Source organism: Toxotes jaculatrix, chromosome 14, assembly GCF_017976425.1.
Source record: "Toxotes jaculatrix isolate fToxJac2 chromosome 14, fToxJac2.pri, whole genome shotgun sequence".
NCBI lineage: Eukaryota > Metazoa > Chordata > Actinopteri > Toxotidae > Toxotes > Toxotes jaculatrix.
Window position 1 is genome coordinate 4,477,105 of NC_054407.1, and position 23,706 is coordinate 4,500,810.

The 23,706-nt window shown below is 39.3% G+C and overlaps 1 protein-coding gene across 1 annotated transcript in view; it reads right to left on the minus strand.

Annotated features, from left to right (window-relative positions):
- brinp2 (bone morphogenetic protein/retinoic acid inducible neural-specific 2) overlaps positions 1-23,127 on the minus strand; it is an 86,920-nt gene extending 63,793 nt beyond the window's left edge. Inside the window, exons 1-4 of the mRNA XM_041056119.1 lie at positions 22,951-23,127; positions 13,530-13,720; positions 11,237-11,418; positions 2,695-2,800 (exon numbers count right to left, since the gene is read on the minus strand). Coding sequence (XP_040912053.1) covers positions 2,695-2,800; positions 11,237-11,418; positions 13,530-13,720; positions 22,951-23,060 — 589 coding nt within the window. The 5' untranslated portion in view covers positions 23,061-23,127. The remainder of the gene's footprint in view (positions 1-2,694; positions 2,801-11,236; positions 11,419-13,529; positions 13,721-22,950) is intronic.
- Between the last annotated feature and the right edge of the window lie 579 nt (positions 23,128-23,706).

Genomic DNA, 23,706 nt, shown 5'->3' on the forward strand with positions numbered 1-23,706 from the left:
GACAATAAAATGCCCTGTAGAGCTGAGGGAACTGCAGAGTTCAATGATAAGTCTTTACACGTGACACGTCACATTACACACAGACATAAGTTGATGTATTGTTACTGTAATAAAACATATTAGTGCAGCTTTAACTTTGTTGGTTTTTCACAGTATTAATTCCTGCAGATATGTGGAATGACAGTATAAAATACATTCATAGATGTTAAAAAAATGCCTTGCAATGCCTGATCCAATTCAAGATTTTACATAGAGTAACTGCTCAGAAACCAGGCTATTTTTTTTTTTTTTTTGTTAGATGCCCACACTGCAGCCAGATCCCATGCTGATAGTACTCATCATTTCAGAAGCACAGGGCACACTGACTGAATTCCAACAACACTATTGCCTTTGGCCTAACAATAGAAAAGCAAATTATACTTCAGCTCTGGAGAAATTTGAAGTACCTACTGTGAAGCAGTGGCTCAGTGAAATGAACACCTCACACTTGGGATTAGACACAGCCTCAAGGACAAATTTATATGACTAGAAGGTTTTGGTCCCCCTTTGTCTCCTTTTTCGACAAGGGTACAGATCAGTGCTAGTGATTATTCCTTTTAGTTCTTAAAGGAAAGGAGAAGGCCAGATGGCCAAGGAGGATAATAGTATTTTGATATTCTCTTCTTTTCTTTATGTTCTTTTAATCTTTCCGTCCATTAAATAGTCTGCCCACGAGCATGTTCTGTTACAGTAAGCGCTCATGTGCCTGAAAATCTTAAAGAAAGTTGTGATCGCCATTTCAGTAACAGCTTCTGAATTCTGAACAAATGAAAATAATCCAAACAACATCACCTCATTGCCTCAGAGGTAATGAGCTAGATTTTTCTGAAGAAAAAAAATGGGAACAAGGCAGTTAGCATGAACAGCTCTAGACACATGAGAACTAAAAAAGAAAGGAAATCCAAGGAAAAAGACAGAACCCTATGAGCCACTCTTTGATTAACAAGTCATCTCTGAAAACCACAATCACAACAGTTATAAATAATGTGAAATTAGAGGTAAGCCCAAATGTTGGCTGTTCATAGCTTAGTTTTTGCCAGGTTTGTGTTTTCCCTGGTTCTGAAAGGCCACTTAGAGATATTCACACACACACAGGAGGGGGGCAATTTATTTATTTTTAAATATCAAACTGAGAATACTGTATTTAAGAGACTAAGGCCTCTGGTTTCATGGTGGTGCAGTAAAACCTCACAGCAGTGAGTGCAACGCTGGTGGCAGAGGTGAGTAGAGCAGCTAAGAAAACTGTACTCAAGTAAAAGTACTGTTATTTCATAAAAACAAAAACTAAGGTAGAGGTAAAACAACTATTTTCTGATATATTGTGCATATATAATGTTAAACTTATTAGCATTAACTCAACCGACACACTTACTGCTCTCTGTCAGCTCAGTGTCAGTTCAATTCTCTCATGTACTGACCTCAGACCAGCATTAACAACCAGGGCTTGTTGTTTGAAATCCATATTCTGACACTGGGAGCTTTGTCTCATCTGAGTCTCCCATTGTAGCTGAAGCCATTATCCTGCCATGAACAGAGTCATGAAGGGCACAGGAGCACCAGCAGACTTGGTAAAAGAATATCACCAGCCTCCTACATAATGGGCACACATGAGTAAAATGATAAATAAATAAAAGTGGATTGATAAATGTATCCAGCTGTATCTCTAAAAATAGACCCAAGTGAGAGTTAAAGTATATTAAATCTACAATAACAAGTACAATGTACTCAAAAAAGTATAAAGTACATATAATGGTGTAAATGTAACTCATTAATACCCACCTCTGGGTCACGGTAACAAGACAGAAAAAATGGGAATATTTTGTCCCTGGGTGAATATATCAGCCATTTCTGTTCTAACACTCATCATACAACCGAGATGTATCAACCTTCACACGGACAAATCCTATTTACCTGAGGTCATCTATGGAGAAACACCATTCTGTCGTCTTGAAAATGAGGGCACGTGTCTCCTTAGCCGACAGAGTTAGTCTCCTTAGGTGGCTCATTTAACCCATTTCATTTCCCTCTGCATACAAAATAACAATGAGCCTAAGCAGGGTGCCTCCCCACCCTGATGCCCCAAGTAACAACAGAAGACAGTGCTTCTGTAGTTAATGGTTTTAGTCTGTCCCTGCAAAGCATTATACTGCACCTTACATGAAGCCAACAAAATTACAGAGACTTCTTTTTGTAGCATGATTGAATGTGAAAGAAAGATTTCTTATTCCCCCAATATAAGTTTTATCAGACAAGACGGGTAGTCCCTGGATTACCATTTGAGCTTTACTTGTGCACTGAGTGTTTCAGGTGTGGTTGGAGGGGTTAGGTTGGGGTCAGTGTGGCCAGACACGGTCCATCTACAGCCTGGTAAGACAACAGATTACCCAGGAGACTGAGAGCCAGTCAGGCAGAACAGGCACATAAGCTACTGTAGCGTAAAGCAAAGGGTCATCCTGCCCAGCTCCTGCACACAGGAGGTGAGAGGCCTGGCAGTGTGGTGGATGGCAATGGTGGCAGTGTGTGTGTGTGTTCAAGTGTGTGCGCTTGAAAAATCCTGTCCTCTCAGTGGAGTGTGTGCATTAATTTAAAATGAATATATGTGAGAGAATGTACATATGTGTGTGGTGTGTTTGTGTGTGTGTTATCCAGCCTTACCCTTCAGGTGGATCTTATTTTCTGGGCTGTGCACCAACACAGAGCTAACCGAATCCAAGCTGTCGTAGTTACTGCAGCCGAGTGGGCCCGTCCTTGTTTCAGTTACCTAGAAAACAGAGGAAATACGTATCTTTTTACAGTATACGATGATTTAAACTTTAAAGAATGGAAGGTTGCATTAAGTCAAGTGTGCTTTGATTGAGGTCTGATAATCACCACTATCATGTGTGTGTTTGAAAGAAACTAGATTTGTAGGTCCCTCAGATCAGAGCAGGAATCATAACAGCAGTGGTTGGTTACAGCTGTTTCTTCCTTAAAAATGTTACATGGTTTACATACAGAATTATGATTTGCTGAAATATGTCTTCTGATCAATAACATAGAAAACAACAAGAATAGCTCAAAATTTTATGTTTATATCATGGCCATAGAAAAACTATAAAACATAGGGAAACAAATTGTGAACACAACACTGACATATCATCTACACTGATTTGGCAAACTTGTTTGCAAACACATCCAGCAGTTACAATATTTGGCTCTTTAGCTGCTAAATGCTCCACTATGTTCACCAGCTGGTCGCTAACTGTGCCTGTCTGCTGCTTGGTGCCACAGTTAGTGTACAGTGGGTTTTTAGAGCTGCCTGCTGCTCCTGTAAGCCACACTGAAATGACACTGAATCAAAACACAGCTTGACAACGTGCTGGAACTCACTATAAAGACCTGGAGGTGCAGGTTCAGGTAATAATTTTCTGTGGATTCACATAATAGGCATTATTATCAAAACAAAAAAAATGCTGATTACAGTAGTTTTAACAATGCTGATAAAATCCTAATGATACCCATCCATACTGTACAGCCTAGTTTGTTGATTAAGGCCTCCTGACCCTTAAAGACCAAATCAGACCATCGAGGCTTTTAGTGTGGGACACTTCATGGTTTGGGTTATAATAAGTACTGTGTTAAGGTTAGGGAACCTTTGTTGTCATGGTTACAGTAATAACGATATTGTTAAGCTTATGGAATGATCTCCTGTCTAAATTTTAGTTGACTCATCCACCCACCCCGACCTCCTCCACACACAAACTGTGTTGCTCTGTAACAGGGTCAAACTACCTCTTACTAAGGCCGACAGAGCGCTTTCTGATTTGAACATTAACCTCTGTGGTTTTGGGGCACTTGCTGAAACAACTGATGAAGTAGTTCTTCTTGGGAGGAGAGTCTTATTGGGCCACTGTCTGTATGCATTATTATTCTGCAGGTAACCATAGCAACCATACATCTGGTCCATGCTATGTTACCATTTCACCCTATGTGGTAAAACAGACATAACCATGGGGTAAACTTACTGCAAGGCACACTTTAAAAATCGGTGTGTTTTGGGGATGACTTTGTCCCCTGTCTTCTCTACTTCATCTTGGACATTATCTTCCATATCAGCACACCATGTTGTGTATTCTACTGTCTTAATATTTTATTTGGTATAATGTCTGTGTGATATTTTCACTGGGAGACTTTTGTGATCACTCCTAAGAAGTGAATACTGGGCATGATAACCTTATAGACTGTATACAGTTAATTATATTTTTTGGGGTCCTGTAAAACCATTTCTGAGAGACCAACATTGTTTCCTTATGATGCTTTCATACTGCAGCATAATTTAGCTGCAATACTAGTAGAAGAAACTCAGATGTGAAACTCAAGAAAATGTCTATTGCTCTAAACACTTTTGGATGCAGAACAGCAACAGAGTAGCAACAAAAACAAAGGACTCCTTATCAGCTATGTGAGATCCTTAATTAATCCAATTATTTTTAGTAATTGTAGTGAATTTCTGTACTTTTGTCAACGCCACCAACATATCTTCATGCCCTCTCTCTGCCGCTGTCTGTCTCTGCAGGGATGACAAAGAGGGGAGAACCTCACCTATAGTCATGTGTGTCTCAGCAGGAACTAAAACAGATTATTTTCTCTAACAAGAACAACCAAGTTACAAAAACACTAAGTTACTCTCTTAGCTGAAGAGACGTACCTGACATTTCTACTATCAGGGTCAATTAAATATTAATTATAGCACAAACATCTGACCTGGTTATTAGTGCTGCTGAGATACGTGTCATGGAAAATATGATATATTAACAATTTCCCACTTGACATGCTGTGTATGATGTTCTGCTGTGGGGCTGGAAATTGAGAGAACAAAAAAAAAAGAAAAAGAGCAGGCAGAATAATGAGAGAAACAGAGGAAGAGAGCGAAAAGTCAAGTATATAAAGAGACGAAGGGTAAACGTGGGAGAGACAGAAATATTCAAAGATCAAGCGCGACACAGAAATAACATGAGAAATAAAGACAAAAGAAAGAAAGAAAAAGAACATTTAAAAAAAAGAAGAAGAAGCAAGGATCCAACAAATAGTACATTTCCAGAATGAGTGTTCAAGATAGCACAATTAGCATAGGAAGATGGATATGGTCTCTGGCAAAGCCACATCACTCCATTTGGCTAAATCATGCAGTCTACGTGAACTTGCTGTTCTTTAAAACAGCCTTGTTCCCCACATCTTCACACTCTCCCTTGCATTAAGATTGCACCTATTATCAAAAGGAATGGAAGTTACCCTTCAAGGCGCTACAGAAGATACACATCTCAAACATCTCTCAAATATCATTTCACTGAGACGGAGCTAAAGATTAGCAAGAGATAAAGGCGGGAAGCAGAGGGAGATTAGTGTAGGGGAAGGAGGCCATTTTGGGTTGTTGTTTAAGCCACAGATGTGGTCACAGATAATCTCTGCTTTATTAATGAAAGAGGAAACTGTTGCATCTCATTCATGTTTTTGTACTGGCTATGGAACTAAATCAGCTCTGTTCTAATTGAACGCAGTCTGTTAGACTTCAGACTTCACTCAAAGTAAACTCTAGAGGCAGCACATTGCATATTCAGTCAGTGCAAACATGAGTCTGTTGTCAGCTCAGCTGTGACATACAGTATGTTACTACCTGAGTGAACGTTTACTGAAAGACCTGTAAAAAGGTTAGGGCCACAGAAACAACTCTCTTTCACATATTATCAGTATAAGTATCAGTATTTGAAAAGACTGTGCAAGAAACTGTCTCTTGTCTCTATTACTCTCGTCATATTATGAAGATATTTCTTTTCCACTGTGTGGTCCTTGTACTCTCACACACCACTAAACTGTTAGTCCATGACTGATATTATTTTCACTCTCAAACCAATTTAGCCTCTTTATTTTGTTGCAATTGTCTTGTCCTTCCTTTAAGGCAGAGTTGAAAATTGGATTTGGGTGGACCCCCCCTGCACAACAAAAACAATTACAGTATTTATGGGTAAAGCAGGATTACTATGCAGGCAACTGCTCCTTAGCCTCAGACTTCCAAATTCCCCAAAAGCACCAGGTTCATTGGGTGACAGTTGTTTTATGGTAATTTGATTAACTGCAAAAATTATAGAGGAGTAAAGCGTCTCTGTGCAGTTTCCCTGCTGATTTTGGCTCTTGACAACTGCAGCGCCGTGGTAAAAATACTCTGCCTTCCTCTGTGTCGTACAGAGACAGTTCCCCTCTCATTTCCAAACAGCAGATTTCACACAGATGTTACAATAGGTCTTTTTTGTCTCAGTGAGCTGTAGTCTAAACTGGATGTGTGATTGAGGTTCCTGCTCTTTATCGCTGGAGATAAAGATAATGTTTTTCACTCCCACCTCCTACTCGGTGCTACAGCGACACAGAGCCCAGAGGCGTACATGGACACAGGTCAAGTACATCCCACTCAGTGTCGCTTCCTCATGGGGGATGAGTTGATATAGCAGAACACAGCGCGGCAGGTGGCTTGCATACCAGAGATCCTCATTTAGCAGAAACATGTAAAGGATGCACTTCTCCAAGTGGGAGTAGCTGTGCGTTTGTTGTGCGTCTGCTGGTAAATGTGTGTGTGTAGGCGGGTGTGCAAAATCTCAGGGTGTTGGCAGTCGCTAAAGAAAGGGACTATTTACCTGCCTGTCAGCCTTCAAGGAGAAAAGCAGCTCTATTCTCATTATCATGGACAGGTAAACCAGGTCCTATGTGCAATTTTAGTGTTTAGAATTTTATTTTATTTTTTATTTGAATGTCATATTAAAGTATTAATGCTGATGAGAATAAACAAAACAAATCCATGCACATATGTTGCATATTTCTTAATCTATATGCACATAGCAAATGGCTGGCGTTAGCTCATCGTCAAGTATTAATGAGCTGAGTAGTTTCTGGAAAATGTGTTTTATTGCATTACATCATTTATATGCAAATATATGCAGCAACAGTAGGTACTCCAAAATCTAATTAGATAAATCTGACATTAGCAGAGACTGGTGTAAGTGTGCGGGTTCATTTATAGACTCATGATGAAAAACGTCATCAGGTGTGAAACTTTTTAAACACATTTATTTATACGTGCAAAGCAGTAAAAGTGACATTCCTCTTAGATTAATGATAAATGTAAAGATGGAATAAGTCCACAATCCTCAGTGTCCAAGTTTTCAGCAATGGCTGTGACTCTGATGACAGTGTTATTTTTTTATAGCCTGTTATCATAAAGGTGACAGCAGAGTTTTGTTCTACACTGAGAGAAAGTTGCAGTGGTTTGGGCGTCTGCTCAGAATGTCCAATAGACACCTTTTTTTATTTTTGGAGGTTTTCTGGGCATCTCCAAATTCTTGGAGACCCTGGGGTGGATCCCAAACATGCTGTAAGGATAATAATGTGTATTTCACAGGGCTTGGAAATGCTGTGGGATCCCTCAGGAGAAGCTGGAGGTTGCAATTTGCTCCCTTAGCCTGGGCCCTGCAGCTACTCAGACCCACACGAGCAGCAGAGAATGGATGAATAGATGGATGGATGGGATAATATATTTGAGAATAATGTGGAAGCTAGAAATCCATTTAATTTTGTGTCTAACATCCTATATGAACTGTTTGGACAAGATATTTCTTCAAATGTTATTCTCCTCAGAGTCATATCTCAAAAAACTGATATGAAAAACACAGTGACATCATTCAGTGTGGTTTACACTTCATACAGATATCATTATCTCCAATGTCCATCGGCAATTGACATCAATAAATCCACTGAAAAGCGACAGGAAAAAAAGACATTTCAGAACCTGTCTTTCACTGTTTTTAAGTTTTCATCAGTACCAAAGCAATCCAGTGCTAGCTGTCTTTACATCCGTGGGTACACTGTAAACAGGAACAGCTAATAGCTAATCCAATGTACTTTTAATGGCACCAAATTGCCAGAATGGAAAATAAATATATGCTTAATCAGGAGCTCAGAAGAGAATGCCAGTACCTGCCTCACAGATGGAAACAGATGGTATTAGCATGTTTCCATCTTTCAGATGAGCCATATATAAATAAAAGTCACATTTCACATTGAGCTGACAAAACAAGTAGAAGGACAAACAACTCTTCCCACAGAAAACACTCAAAGTTCCACTTTAAAAATACAGAGATGTTCCTTTGGATGGGCTTTAAACTGTGGTACATTTGCAGGAAAACAGTTGGTAATTGTGGTTGTAATAATTACTGGTGTGGAAGTTAAAAATTAACAACGTAAGAACTCAGGACAGGATTAAAATCACTGACCAGGTTAGGTAAAGTCAAAATCACTCCACCTTCCCTGGAGAAATCCAGCAAATCCCATCTGCATGGGACTTTAATCTATAAATAAGAGATTTAGAGAATATTACAAAGAGCTATGTGTTTCAGAGAACACGGTGCCATTGAATGAAATGAATGTTTTTTTCTTAATAAATTCAATTTGGCATCTCTGTCTTTCTCTTGGTCTCTAGAGGAGCTTGAAGAATCCCACCAGAAAATGAAGAAGGCTAAGGCTCCAGGATTGGATGGCATTCAGTCAGAGGTTTCAGTTACTTTTAGGACCTCCACTTTTGGATTTGTTTAACATGGTAGTTCAACAATGACACTTTTGAAGGGATGTAAATACTGCCTTGATTACTTGAAAGGGCAAAGACCCTTCCATTGTCCTGAAAATGATTTACCTAAATTGGTTAATCCCCGATCAGAGAGGTTTTGTTCAGAAGCTCTTAGCCTAAGATGTCTTCCATCACCTCCTACATGTTTTAAGTAATAATAATAATACTTGAAGATAGGTGCTGATTGAGAAAATGGGTTTTCAAGGCCTATAAAGCTTCTAACACTTAGCAATAAACTGAAGGGTCATGTTGAACATATTTTCTGGAATCCATGTTATGAGCTGTTATGGTGCTGCAACTGTGTTCACTACTACAAGGGAATTGTAGTGTGAATTGTAGTGTGTTACTCGACCCCATGCATTTGGAGAAAGATGCTCAGGTTGTACAAATGTCTCAGGCTCTGCATGCACCCAGTGTCCATGCATTCTCAAGTTTTCAGTCATTCAGATTTTTCTTCATTTCAGACTTTATTGGAAAAACATGGTTTTTACCTGCAAGCAGCAACATTTGAATTGTAATTTAGGCAGATTTCTTCCAGTTGGAGTGTCTTGAGCACAAGGTTGTGCTAACATTTCATTCTCCATTTCCATACGACGCTTCGTGAAGGGTCTGTGTCAGCTTTGATCCCAGACTTTACCCAGGTTTTTTGTCATTTTAGTTTGAGGCGGTTTAATTAAACTCAACTTAGTTTACAGCATATTGTGCTCATGATGCGCACGTAACTTAACACCAAACTGAAAAGCAGGCGTCTCACCGCCTGCATCAGTGATGAGTGGAGTTGGGGGTGGTCAGAAGTGCGCTCTGTTGCATCTGTGATCACGCTCACTTAGGCATGAGATGATGGGCACGCCAAGCAGTGCTCAGCTGAATTCATACAAAGTGCAGTTCACAGAATATGACTGGAAACATGCAGATTGAAAACAGATTAACTGATGAGGAAAAGAAAGAGCTTAATGGCTGCCAGTTGCTTATTTATCTGCTGTTGTTGACTCGTTTGTAAAAGACAGCTGATTGTTTTACTGTAACAGTCGCTCACTGGCCTCTCCCCATGGACACCAATGCATCAAACTGAGCGGGATTTCAATTCATAATTAATTCACAGAGTTCAGACTAAACATACTTCAGTAAGCAAAGAAAAACACTTGTTTGTTGTTTGTGCTCACATATTAAAGTGGTGCTGTGATAAAAGCTTGTCAATAAACATAAAAACTGCATTGCTCCAAGTATGCAGAGGTTTCATTCAGATTCTCTGCAGCTAAATGTTGTGCAACAAACTTTTTGATCAGTCATTATAATTCGATTTCATTTTCTCCTGATAATCAAACTGAAGGTCTTTATGGTAAAACGCAGTTTCAAGCAAACACGTGTTTCAGTCTCGCTTTTGAAGTGACACGGAAACAAATGGTCTGAGAGCCAGCGTCGCCTCTGCTCGATGCGAGCTCGCCGTATGCTGTGTTTTCAGTGACGGCACTTGGAATAAAGCCACCTTATTCAAGGTGCACGCGAAATTTACACTTCGCAATTACTCATTTCAATCAGATTTGCTATTTAAGTTGAAGCATGAAAGCACGGTCCGCCCACCCACACACACACACCTGCTGTCATCACTTCCAAGCCAACAGATCTGTTCCGATGTGAAAAATGTATTGCTTGGTTATGCTGTGCTTCCAGTCATCAGGGGGTAAAGAAAAAAAAAAAGGTAAAGCCTTGGAGGAGATAATAGGATTTATTTTTCCCTGTTCTTTGAGTGGATTTTCAACAAAACTGTGCCATTTGCAATTAATGATGAAAAGAGCTGGTAAAAGCCTGGTGGAGGATTTTGGGGAGATGGCGATTTACCGCCTCAGGACGAGTTGAGTGTTGAGCGTACAGGTAAATAAAATGAAGCAAAGGACCAGCTTTGCCATAAATGCCACAAGTAGGTGTTAAACCACTTAAAAATCTAGCATCAGAACCACTTTTAACAAATGTGATGAAAATTTCCAGATGTTTTTAGCCCTTTATGTGATGCATCTGCACACACACCTACAGAAAAACTAACCCAATCCAGATGGCATCCAGTAGAGTACAGTATGAATAAATACACTTTTTTTTATCCTACCGGGACTTTAAAGAATCATGACATTTGCCATGCTTTAGTGCCTCCCTGGCCTACAGTGCACACACTGTGCTTCTGAACCAGCCTGCCGTTTTTAAAAATATCATGTCCTCGCTCTCTCTTTCGTATCTCCCACGGCTTTTGAGCAATGATGCACCTTAAAGATAATCTTTAAAATGGATTGTTTGCGTACACCTTGAGAACAAGCAGAGCTATTGGTCTAGATGAAGCATGGGGGAATATATAGGGCTTACAGGAGGGTTAATGTTTGTGTGTCTACCTTGATTGTTTGTGGATCTGAAGAACTGCAAACACAAGTTTACATATAGAAAAATAAACAGTGCATCTGTGTGCTGTATATTGAACTAGACATTTTCCAGGGCTGCTTGAAGGCATAGAACATGTGTCTGGATATGGGCTGTAAGTAGGCTTAGTGTGCATGTGTCCATTACCTTGATTGCAGAGGTGGCGATCTGCAGGTGGTGCAGTCTCCTTAGGGTGCTCTCTCGATCTGTGAAGTAGGAAGCGGCCAGCTGATGGAGCAGCTCCAGAGACACCACGGAGCTGTTGCTGTTGCCCTCTGACTTCTTATTCAGCTTCTGCTTGTCCAGGAAAATGGTCAAAGATTCCTCTCCTGTGGGTCAATAATTAGTCAATAAATCGGGTCAGTTTTTCTTTCTCTGAATCTCTTCTCTTGATTATCTTACAGTATACTGTAATGAACCCTTTTCACTGAAAGAACTACTGATTTCTTTTTGAATCCGAGTGGATAAAGTATTGAATTCTCTCGTTTATGTGGGTTTAAAAAGTGAAAACTCCTGGAGTCGCTTCCATTATGACATTTCACATGCCAGAGCAACAGGCTGATGTTTATCCTTGGAAGAACTGAAGTGAGATTCTGCTGTTTCATTTCATATTTCTTTGGCGGCCGTTCACTGTCTCACTGTGGTTTTGTGGTTTGTCTGCTGTGCAGCAGATAATGTATCGTTTGCTTTTGCTTCACTCCCTTTCATAAGACAATTATAGAACCATTACTGCATAAAGCCAGACCAAAAAAGAGGATAGGCTGGATTTTTTCACGTACCGCTGATGGTTGTTTCATAACATGTGGCTCCCTGAGATAACTGAATGAGGAGAATTAACTGTTAGAGTCCAGAAAGTATGTGATTTTATTTTCAAAAATCTAATTAAATCAAAGTTTTAAAATAGACACTGATTTAAAAGAGCAATGATTATGGTTGTGTTATGGTTTCACAAAGTGCAGCTGATCAGTGCCATTTGTTACCTAACTGGTTGGTGACATTTCAAACTTTTTAAAAAGTGAGTCAACTGCACAGCTCTGTGTATTTTTGTAAAACTGCCACATTTTGCCAAAATCAGACAAAAAAAATTAACTTTCCTGATCTTAAATAAAACACACTATTGTTTATGTACATTATATGAGTGAATGAGTGACACAACTTCAGAAACGATGGGTCAGAGAAGCAAAACAAGCTTAAAGCTGACCAGATACCTAAAACAAATTCATAATTAACTCATCCTTTACATTTTTCTGGTGTGTATTTTTTTTTTTTTGACAGTCATGAAGTTTTAACCCATCTAACAAATTGTGTAAAATATAAACAAACCTAAAAGTAAAAGCAGAAGGAGTTTAAAAAAAAAATCAGCAGAACAAAAGAGGAAAAAACAGAGATAAATGGGATGTGTGCATTTGCTCGGCCACAGTCTAATCAGTATGCAGACTGGCTCATCCCATTTAGTTGAGGCTGTTAATTACATATAGAGTCTCACTATAAGTCTGCCAATGCATTCATCTCTGCTTTGTCTCCCACGCTGATACTCCAGTGCGTACGCCCAGTGATAAGTAGCACTGAAGTTAGGCAGTTAGGCATCTGTGGCTGCAAACCTAATACAACATATCAGAGAGACTGAAGGACTCAAATTGGTGGTGTTGCTGATGGTCCAGTATCTAACATCACTGCTGGGCGAAGATATGTAGGTAATTTATATATATTGTTTTGTCAATTTAAAGCCCATTATATCACTTGTAAGTGAGCAAGTATCCCCTTATAGTTTATACATTGCCTGTATATTATAAGGTTTGACCGGTCTAAGTACTCCGGGATAGTAAATCCTCCGACTCTTCTGAGATGTTTATACTCACTATCAATTTTTCGACATTATAAAAAACAGCCAACAGTAAAAATGTACTCATATATCTGTGCTGCTATGTGATGACCCGGATCAGCAGTGTATCAATATCATGGGGTTGTCGCTCTGAACATAACACAGGTCTGGGTCTTGTTTTGTGAGGCGCACGCAATCGATACTGCCGGCAATTCTGTTTTGTGAGTTACTTCTATCCTCTGAGATGGAGGGTAAAAAGAAATCCAATAAAAAGAGACATATACTAAGAAATCAGTCAATTTAATCCCTCTTCTGCGTGGTAAGGCTCTTGCAGCTGCACATAATGTTCATCAGGGGGAAAGATGAGCGGAAAATTACTGAGGAAAACAACCTTGGTTGAATGCTGCAGGTGCAAGGTACGGTATTGTTGCAATTGTTGCTTTTCACATTAACAAAAAAAAAAAAAACGAAATAGATTCTGTGCGTCTGCAGCACTACTCTAACACAGGCTAGAACTCCTCTGAGACCTAAAATGAGTACCTCCTCTATTTTTGGTGCGTTCCAACACTTCCTAACCTGAGAATAAAGGCGAGTGTGTCACCTGCAGCCCTTCCTTACCTCCCAGGGTAGCAGAAACTAGGAAGTGGGTCCCATACTTCTTGATGAGGTTTTCGTTGATTTGCTGCAGGGTTGGTCGTCGCCCCAGTAACCGGAGGTTGCGTAGGAACTCCGGCGCTAAGGGCAACGGAGCTTTGAGGAAATCTCTCTTCTCTGTGGCCAGGCTGTTCACCTTCCAGTGGCTGAACTCCCTGAAATTATGAATGCATTAAAAGGTGAATACACACTCAGGAAGAATGTAATATGCTATGTAGACACACACACACACACACACACAAGAGGCAATAAAAAGCACATCAGTGGGGCAGAATAAAACAGAGGTTAAAGGAGCTACTAGTACACTACATGAATGTCAAACTGATTGTTCATCATTGACACTACCAAAAATAAATGATGGATTAGTAATAGGCAGTAATGTCTAATATAAATGGCAGCCAAGTCAAGGTGAAGTCAGTTTTATTTATACAGCCAAAAATCACAATATTTGTCTTATTGGCCTTTGCAGTCTGATCGACATGTGACACCCTCTTCAGGAAGAGCAGAAAAGGAAGGATCCCTTCACCAAGCTGGGCGACAGATTGCTCAGATCATCTCCTGATATGGTTGGTTGCATTGACACTAAGATTTACTGATAACTTACAGCCATCCAGTGCATGAGGTGGGCGAGTGTAAATGGGGTCAGAGTTGCCTCTCGCCTGCCTCCTTTCATGTCAATGTTTGCTCTTTTACTTCATAGAAGAGGATCAACTTGGATGTGATTTTTCAAGTACTCTTTCACTCCTTCAAACTATCTGCTGCTACCTCAAAGTCTCAAAACCTTGTTAAAAAAAAAAAGTGCTGCAAAGCAATCCAACACTTCACTTCCATCAAGTTCAACCAGGTGGTCCACAGTTAGAGCGCACAATAGAGTCTTGCTTCTTTCTATTTATGTGAATTACATCTCAAAAATTAATATGGTGATAACTAATTAAAGCTAAATTGTTCTTTATTTATCATCATGTTGTGTTTACAGCTTTCTGTGCTGCCCCCAAATGGCCAAAAATAAAATACAATAAGACATCTAGTACAATATAATATTATTTAAAAAATAAATTAATAAAAATACATCACCTCTATTACATCAGAGATAAGCAACACTGTTGTTGGTATTTATTAAAAATGAGAAAATTATAGATTTAAGGAATCCCTGCGACCCTGCTGTCCCTGGTCACAGCAGGTGAGACTTTGGGTCTGAGCAACATTTTAAGTCCTACACTTTTAATGCATCCTGTTCTTTAACTCAGAGGGAAACTAGTCTGGAAAATGTATCCATTTCCAAGTGGCTGATAATCATTTCATCACTTCACTCCTGCCACAGCGGAACCCCAAGGTATGGGAAGATTATGCAAATACCAGCAGAAAAGTACAGATCCACCTCATCTGCATAAATTTGCTGAAAAAAACAAGAGGCGCTGGATATTAGCACATTATATATGCATTTTCTTGGAACAAAATACCAGCAGTGACACACTGTTTTCCCACGAGTAATCTCCCATGCTCTCTCTCTTTCTCTCTCTCTCTCTCTCTCTCACACACACCCTCAGAGTGGACCATACACAGAGGGAGGTACATATACTATATCACTGTCTCAGTTTCCTACTGGCTGCTCTTACAGTGCCTTTTTGCGGTCAATAGTTTACTATTAAAGACAACACAATACTGTAATTATGCTGCTGACAGCATTGCGACTACAATGGAATACATACAATGGGGCCAATTCCCTTAAAAATACAAAATGAATATGTATAGGGTCATTCATATGGTCCCACAGTAAAGACAGCGAGGGGCTGTTAGGTTTTAGTTGCTGCTGTGCATATTAGTTCTCAAAAGAGAGCTCAGATTTGTAACTGTAACAGCACAAACCATGACAAAGCCTTCCTCAGAAGGAATGGCCCCGGGAGCATATGGTCAAACTAGTGCTTCATTAGGTGGCTCATTCTCACATAATGCACCAATTAATGTCTCTAGCCTAACCACAGTCACAGTGCAATTTATACAAAATATCATTAACTCCAGGCACATTGTTCTTTCACGAACGCAGGGCAACACAGGGAAGCTGAGTCGGAGGGTACAGTTTAGAACTGCAAGCAAAAAAAATAAATATATAGAAAAGACAAGAGGAGCTACAGCAACCTTTACTTTCTCTGTTTGTTGCTCCTCGGTGTGCAGCCATTCGTTTCTGTGTTAAACTTCAGTGTTAGTATGGGGAACTACGTACATCGAGCCCCAACATGGGGACACCCGTCAAAAAGTCTGAAATTAAACGTTTTAATCTACAATGTGTGTGATTATAAGGAAACTCTTACTGTTGGGCTGAATAAATAGCTTGACACACTGTTTATTAACATGACTGTCTGTTTTCTTCCACCAGGTGTGCATCAGGTGTGTGTGTGTATAAATAGGTGTGCTGGGGCGTGCAGGTGGTTGGTCCACCAACTATTCCCACAGATGACTGGCTCTCTTGGGATGACGGTTTACTAAATAAGGAGCCCATATGGCGTCACTTCTGTGAGGAGGGAAATACACATCTCCCTCTTCTCCCAAACTGGCCTCACTTCACATCCTCCCCAGCTATTTATGAAACATAATTTTATCTATCCATCCAAATGCTCTCAATCCAAGTAAATTAAAAAAGGAATCTCCTGATTTTTGGCATTAACTGGTCATAAAATATAACCTGATCTTCATCTAAGTCAAAAGTATAGACAAACACAATCTGCAAATGTTAAAACTACACATCGTCTGTATCCTTATTGAAAACATCCATCAAACCCCAGTGCCCTGATAAACGTGGGAATTCCTGACGAACTGTCAGCAACTCCAAATCACAATGCTCCCTCCTCAGTACTTCACCTTTGGGATGATGTCTTCACGCTGGTGTGCAGTGCCCTTGTTTACACCATATGTAGTGCTGTGTGTTACTACCCAAACAAGTCAAACTTAGTTTCGTCAGTAGACAAAATATTCTCCCAGTAGCACTGTGGAGTGTCAGAGTGCCCATTGGCAAACTTCAGGCCAACAGTAATATATATTTCTTTTATTTTTTTGGAGAGAGGTTGTTTCACTGACTGGACTCCACAGGAGGAGGACTGGACTCTGGTTTACCATCTCCTGGCTATAATTAGCTTCTGTATCTGTCACTAGCCTAGGGGCTCTCATATTGTGTGTGTGAATGTTTGAATGATGTATTCAGTATGGACAAGAACGATATAATGATTTGTGTGTTATTAGCTAAAATAGATTGTGTTTGCTCATAGTTGTAGCTCAGAAGAAGATCTGAGTATTTATAAGACAAAGAGAGCTAAAGCAATATTACTGCAAATCATTCCATTTAACACTGACAGCTGGAAATGTCAACAAAAACTGAGTAAATAAATTAAAATGAACAAATATTTGCACAATCAGACTGATACCACAGTGTGTGCTCCCTTTTTTATATACACATACATGCATACACACTCTTCTTTCTCCTTCTGGTTGATCTGCCAAACTATTTCTGAGGTTTTTGATACAACTCACTCATGTCAAAGGTGAAAAAAGACTGACTTAACTACTCTATGAATACTCTCTGAACACCCATCCCTGAGATATGAGTAATTACTGTGTTGTTTCTGACGCTGCTATTCTCTTTCTACACTTTAATGCAGTTTTCTTCTACCTGCGTGTGCAGTATAGCCTTTTATTATAGTCATTCCAAGAAATCTCACTCTCTCCAGGCATGTAACTTGATGATCGCTCACTTTTCTCTGCATGAACACAGCAAAGGTCTGTAGAAACAATCTCTGCTTTATCCTTTAACACCAGCCCCGTTTCATAATGACTGCTGCAAACATAGCCCTGCATGTTTTCCAACCAGCCCTCATTCATGTTACCCAGGTTGCACACAATAGCAGGAGAATTATTGTCATCTATTGCAATCTGTTACAATCCAATGCAATGGCTCTGCAAGAAATGTTATTCTTCATTTTTCTTTGAGACTGTCTATATGAAAAAAATGTTTGGAGGGGGCTTTTGGCATGGTTAGGATTTATGGTAAAAATAAATAAATAATCAGCATTCTAAATTAAAGGGTATATCCAGCAATTTTGTACTGCACTTTGATAAGTAATGCAACTTGAAAGATTCAAAAAAAAAGAATGGTCAAAATCGATGTTGCAGGGATCAGGGCATCCTGACTTATCCACTTCTAGGGTCTAAAAATAATTGTGTACAAAATGTAGTACTGGGAAACATTTAAAAAAAAAAAAAAAGCATTTATCACAAAAGTTAAAATGGAGTTAAAAAAAGAAATTGAGTAAATAATAAACAAGAAAGCAGCACTGAACTGATGTTATCGTGGCATCAATTCAAGATAAATAACAGAGTGAATTAACAAAAATAATAATATACTGAACAATAATAAATTTAAAACAATTTATTTAAAGGAATATTCCATCCATCCATTTTCTATACTGCTTAATCCGTCAGGGTCGCGGGGAGCTGGAGCCTATCCCAGCTGACTATGGGTGAGAGGCAGGGTACACCCTGGACTGGTAGGAATATTCCATTTTTATTATTATTATTTATCGATTATTAAGGAGTGGTCCTCTATTTATTCCTATGTTATATTTTGATCACAAATACATGACCATGATATGGTATAATGATCCACTCTAACTAGTTAAGAATCAAGTGCAAACCACCAAACATCATCTTCACCACTCACCATCTGTTGTTAGGAGACCCAAGTGTCTCCTAACAACAAAAAAAAGCACCAATATTCATTATTATACTGACTCAACATCTCATCCTACACTAACTGTCCTCCTTCATATCATGAATATTAGAGAAATTAGTGGTCTGAAAACTCCTAATAGCAGGGCTGTGGCACTGCCTGAATACTGTGTGTGTATTTCTTTCTTATCTGTGCAGGATTCCAAGTAGAAGAGGAGAAAAATGAGGCGAGAAGTGGTCAAATAAATGCATTCTGAAATGACACTGGTAAGGTTTTACAGCTAAGTGAAACAAAATGGCCAAGGTAATTTCAGCTACAATGCTTAGAACAAATATAGCTGTTCTAATTCCAGCAGCAGTTACATGACAAATATCCCCAACCAAAGGTCAATCTCATTTGAAGGCGGCAAACTATAACAATTAGTCTGCAGCTATCACATGCATCAGCAGGCATTAGTTTTAGCTTAGTATTTAGTCCAGCGAGTCACAGGACGGTTGCCAGTAGCTGCACACTGATTAACTGGGGCTGATTTAGACTGATGTGTTTTTGAGCTGCTCTACAGTGACTGAGCACAGGGAAGCAGAGCTGACGGCAATAGGGCCAAAATGCAAAGAAGAGCAGTGCATCATTTACTTTTCTCCTTGCCTCGCTCTCTAAGAGTTAACGGTGAGAGTGTTGGGCTGACTGTTTGGCTAATGATGATAGATGGTGTTAATTAAAAGATTTTAGCACAGTGCTGATTGCACCTGCAGCTCTTGCACTTGGTTTCGCTGAAGCAGAAGGGTTTTTTTTTTGTTTTGTTTTGTTTTTAATAGAAAAAAAAAACTAACTGCCTATGCAGAAATTTCCCTTGGATGTTCTTCCTGGCAGCATGTTGGAAAATAACACCTGGATGTTATTAGCTGTCAGACAGAGAGAGAGAGCGTACGTACGAACATATAGCTTCTTCCAGGGGAGGGAATAATGTAGAAAAAGGCCACAGAAGAATGGGTGAAAATGTTATACTGTATGTGGCAAACACTGATTAGCCGTTTTGTTAGATACTGTGTATTATTATGTGATGATATCTGAATCTGATCCAGACTTAAATATCTCAACAACTGTTCAATGAATGAATATGAAATTTGTTACAGATTCATGCGCTCATTGCTGTGGGTGTGTGTTCAGTCACACCTCAGACAAACATCTCCCTGAGTTCTCCATGAGTTATCCACTACGTGCATTTATTTAATCTTTTTGGGAGCTGTTATGCCCAGGTGTCTCCTCGTTACCTTAGAAACTCCCCCTTACAGCCAGCAGCTGGTTTATGGTGGCTAATTTTAAATCAAACTGCTTCAGTTTTCACTTTTATGCGATGCAGGTATGGATTCACAATTTGTTCTCATTCCCTGGTCGTCAAATACAGATGGCAATGAGTACCTTGTGTGTATCTATGAGACACACACTTTGACAGTCAGCATTCGAAGGCCTGGGGATGGGAGCAGGTTTGGATTCAGCAGAAAACATGCCTGTGGCACACTGATGCCCACTGCCATCATCATCATTATTATTATTAATGTTAAATTTAAGAGAAAAAAATAGAAAACAATTATGAATTTATGTTTTCAGGTGGGTAGAAAAACAAGGGAGGTTCAGAGTTCCAAAAAAAAAAAAAAACATCAAGTCAGAGAAGGTGAGCGAGGGACTAAAAAGAGAGAACTGCAAGTTCAGTTTACTGCGTGCACTTCTGCTTTCTACACCAGAGTACACCACAAACCTATTTGTTCCAAGTTGAGAGCTGAGATGAAACTTTATAATGAGCAGTTTCACCTGAGTCAGGTACAGTTACCAGTCAGTCAGCCACTCACCTAAATCTCACCTTAATAAGAAGTGACCCAAATTTAGTTTCTGGAGTTGGTGGATGGTGGAGAGCACAACCCTCAAGTTTCTCCATGAAAACTGTGCATCACAGCTCAAAATCAGTAGTATCATGTAGAGGAGGACTAGCTTTAGTGCTAAAATGCAAATTTCCTTGTGAATTACACTAAGATGAAAACCCCTGGAATCTTAAAATTAGGACTGACATATACCCATTATTTTTTGGAGTTTCTCTCACATCTGTCAGTTAGAAGAGAACCTGCTCATTAAAATGACCCCTGAACCTTTAAGTTGCTACCTAACATTTATCAAACCGTCTTGTCAAACACTCAACCAAAGGTTATTACTTCCAAAATAAATTGAGTTTTACTCCTCTGGAACAGGGGCTGTTTTACTTTTTTCAGCTTGAGAGCCAAAAGTCCATTCTCTTGTTCTGGGATCTGAGTTCATTAAAACTCCCTCCCGTCTTGTGGGAACCCACTAGAAATAGACCCTCCACCCAGCCTGGACGGTGGAAGCCAGTGCATGATTTTTTAATCATATCTGAGTTGCTCCCACCAGAGTCATTATACATCTCCTAAAAGGAATTGAACTGGAAGCTCACTACAAGGGACCTGAAACAGCCATCCCATTATGACAGTTAGTTGGAGCTGTGACATGACAGGAAAGGAAAAGATTATTTGTAGACAAAGTGATTTATTGCTGCAATAAATTTATGACTGATTCAATGGGATTTTAAGGTGCGCACAGAAAAGTTTGTTCAGTAAGTTTAACATCTGCAGCAGTCGAGGTTTGGAGTTTATATCGTGGAGGGGAAGTCAAACCAATTTAAAGTGTGGTAATCTTAAATTGTGTGTGTCCTGAATCTGTACAAGACATCACCTGCCTACTTACGAGGCTGGCGTATCTAGGTTGAGTGTCTCTGTCAGCTATTTTTAAAATCTGTCACGCTTCAGCTAAATCTTGTTGGCTTAAGACACCGAACTATAGTATATACAACATATGTCAATGACGCTACTGAGATTTGATACGATTGCAGCAAATTGGAGAAGCCATTTTTAGCTCTGGGCTGCAGTATGTTCAATCTATGCAGGTGTCTGATGCTGCTTCATTTTAAGAAAGATCAAAAGGTAATCAGATATGTAATAACCCATTCACCAGAGGAGGGAAATAAATACTTCTACCATACTTGCACTTTACTTGAGTATTCCCAATTAATGCAACTCTTTCTCATCTAAACTTCAGAGGCACATATTGTTCATTTTTCAGTTTAAATCACACAGCGACTAGATACTTTTCAGATTAAGATTTAAAAATAAAATAGAAAATAAAATAAAACTTATAATAAGGGTAACAATAGTATACCCTGATGTACAAAAACTTAAATTACCCAGCAATATATAAAGTAGTTCAAATTAGCTTCAAATTGAACTGCTATAATATTATTATGCTGCATAAATGTTCATCATGTTCATGTTCATAATTCAGTAATGTGACATATTATAATAACGTTGTGAAGGGTCATTCTTCCTACATCTTTATTCAATTAGTTTACATTAGTAAAACACCCATCACAATTTTCAGAGCCCAACCTTCAAATTGTTTACAACAGTCCAAACATGGACTCAAACATATTCAATTTACTGTCATATATGACAAAGAAATGCAAAAAAAAACCAATTTTTTTTGAGAAGATGGAACGTGATAACTTTTGACATTTTTGCTCGAAAAATTGACCATAATGACCAATTATCTAAATAGCTGCCAAAAAATACTCTCACAGTGGACTCGCTGATTAACCAACACTTACAGCTGAAACACATTGCTTCACATGTTGCTGTGTGTCTGCTGGATCTGTTAATAGGCAACTGTTTACTGACAAGTTTGCTAAAGCAATTTCATGAAGGGATAATAGGTCAGTTATGGTGTTTTCACTACCCGTAACAAACAAACAACAACAACAAAATCAATTAATGCAACTTAAAGATTAGCTTCATCTTAACAGGCCAACAAGTCCTCAGATCTCCATTACTACAGGAGGACAGTCTCTAACCAGCTATGAGATTTAAAACGCTGCTTACATCTTAAAGTATCAGTCGTTATAATCCAAAAATATAACACATAAAATTAAAGGGCCCATTCTGCCTACATTAGGTGTACTTTTCCTTTTTTAAGAATACTTTGCTGATAACAGTAGTTTTATCTGTAATTAAGCAAATAGTGGTATTGCTACTTTCTCTAAATTGAACTACTTCTACCAACATTCATTCTCCTTTTCATTCACAGGGTTCCTACAGATTTCTACAAGTTAAATTTAAGACTTTTTAAGACCTTTTCAAGACCACTTAGAACAGAATTTAATGCCCATTTCACGGCCATACTGGTAAAAAAAAAAATTTGAATTGATATGATATTAAATGTATACTATACTACACAGAACTATGTGTGTAAACTGTGTGTGTAAATACAGATCAAATCAGTCAAGAGTAAATTTCTCAGCTCTGCTCCCTTCGCAACAATCTCCTTTTCAATTAGCTCACCCGCACCCCCACCTCCCCGCCGCCGCAGCAGCAACTGTAAATAGATAAACACACAGGTCTTTGCTCGTCTCCCACCATAGTCACAGTGAAGCCAAGCGTTACATACGCTTCGTCATATTTCCTCGTTTCTGGGTGACTTTCGTCTCACTTTCGTCTCATTATCTAAATCTCAGCTTTGAGAAGGAAGCGCTGAGAGGCTAACATTGGCTGATGGTCCCGACGCAGAAGCAAGCATAGCAGAGATGGCAGAAGTTTGCTGTGTAACTTTTACCTGAGCTCTGTGTTAGGACGACAGCTCGTGTGACTCCAACGCCTTGATGCCTCCCATTGTCCGTAATTTAATCGTTTTCTTGCACAAGGTGCAGCGAGCTTCAAACACATTCCCGTCCACCGGCGTCAACCGAGATGAGAAAGACATTTTCTCTAACCACAAACTGTTAAACTTGCACTTCCCCATACTCTTCACATTTCTACTTCTCGCGGTGTTGCCGCGCCCGCGAGCTCATCAGTGTTCGGAACACTGACGTCACTGTTGGGCCGAGTGTTCTGTGATCACATCCAATGGTGGGCTGCAGAGTTAGCCACACCTTGCTGCTAAGTTCAACACAAATTGTCAGGTTGAAACAGGTGGAAATGACGTTACTTTCTTTGCGGGTTGGAGATTTCCCACTCATTTAAACACAATACAACGAGCGAGTTTATGACAACATAATTTAAGGCCTATGACATCAAATTTAATACATTTTAAGACTTTTTTAAGGTATTAAATTTAGATTTGTAAATTCAATACTTTTAAGACTTTTTAAGACCCCGCGGGAACCCTGCATTCAGGACTTCAGATCATGCACTACACTCTTGGCATGATCATACAGATTACGGTAACACAACAAACACATTCATGTATATATGTAAATTACATATAAGATTGAAAATATTCCAGATTCGTGTGTAAATGTGAATTGTTAGTGTTCTTACGCAGCAGCATTCAGGGTATTTTCTAAGAACATCCAAGAACATACAGGATGCA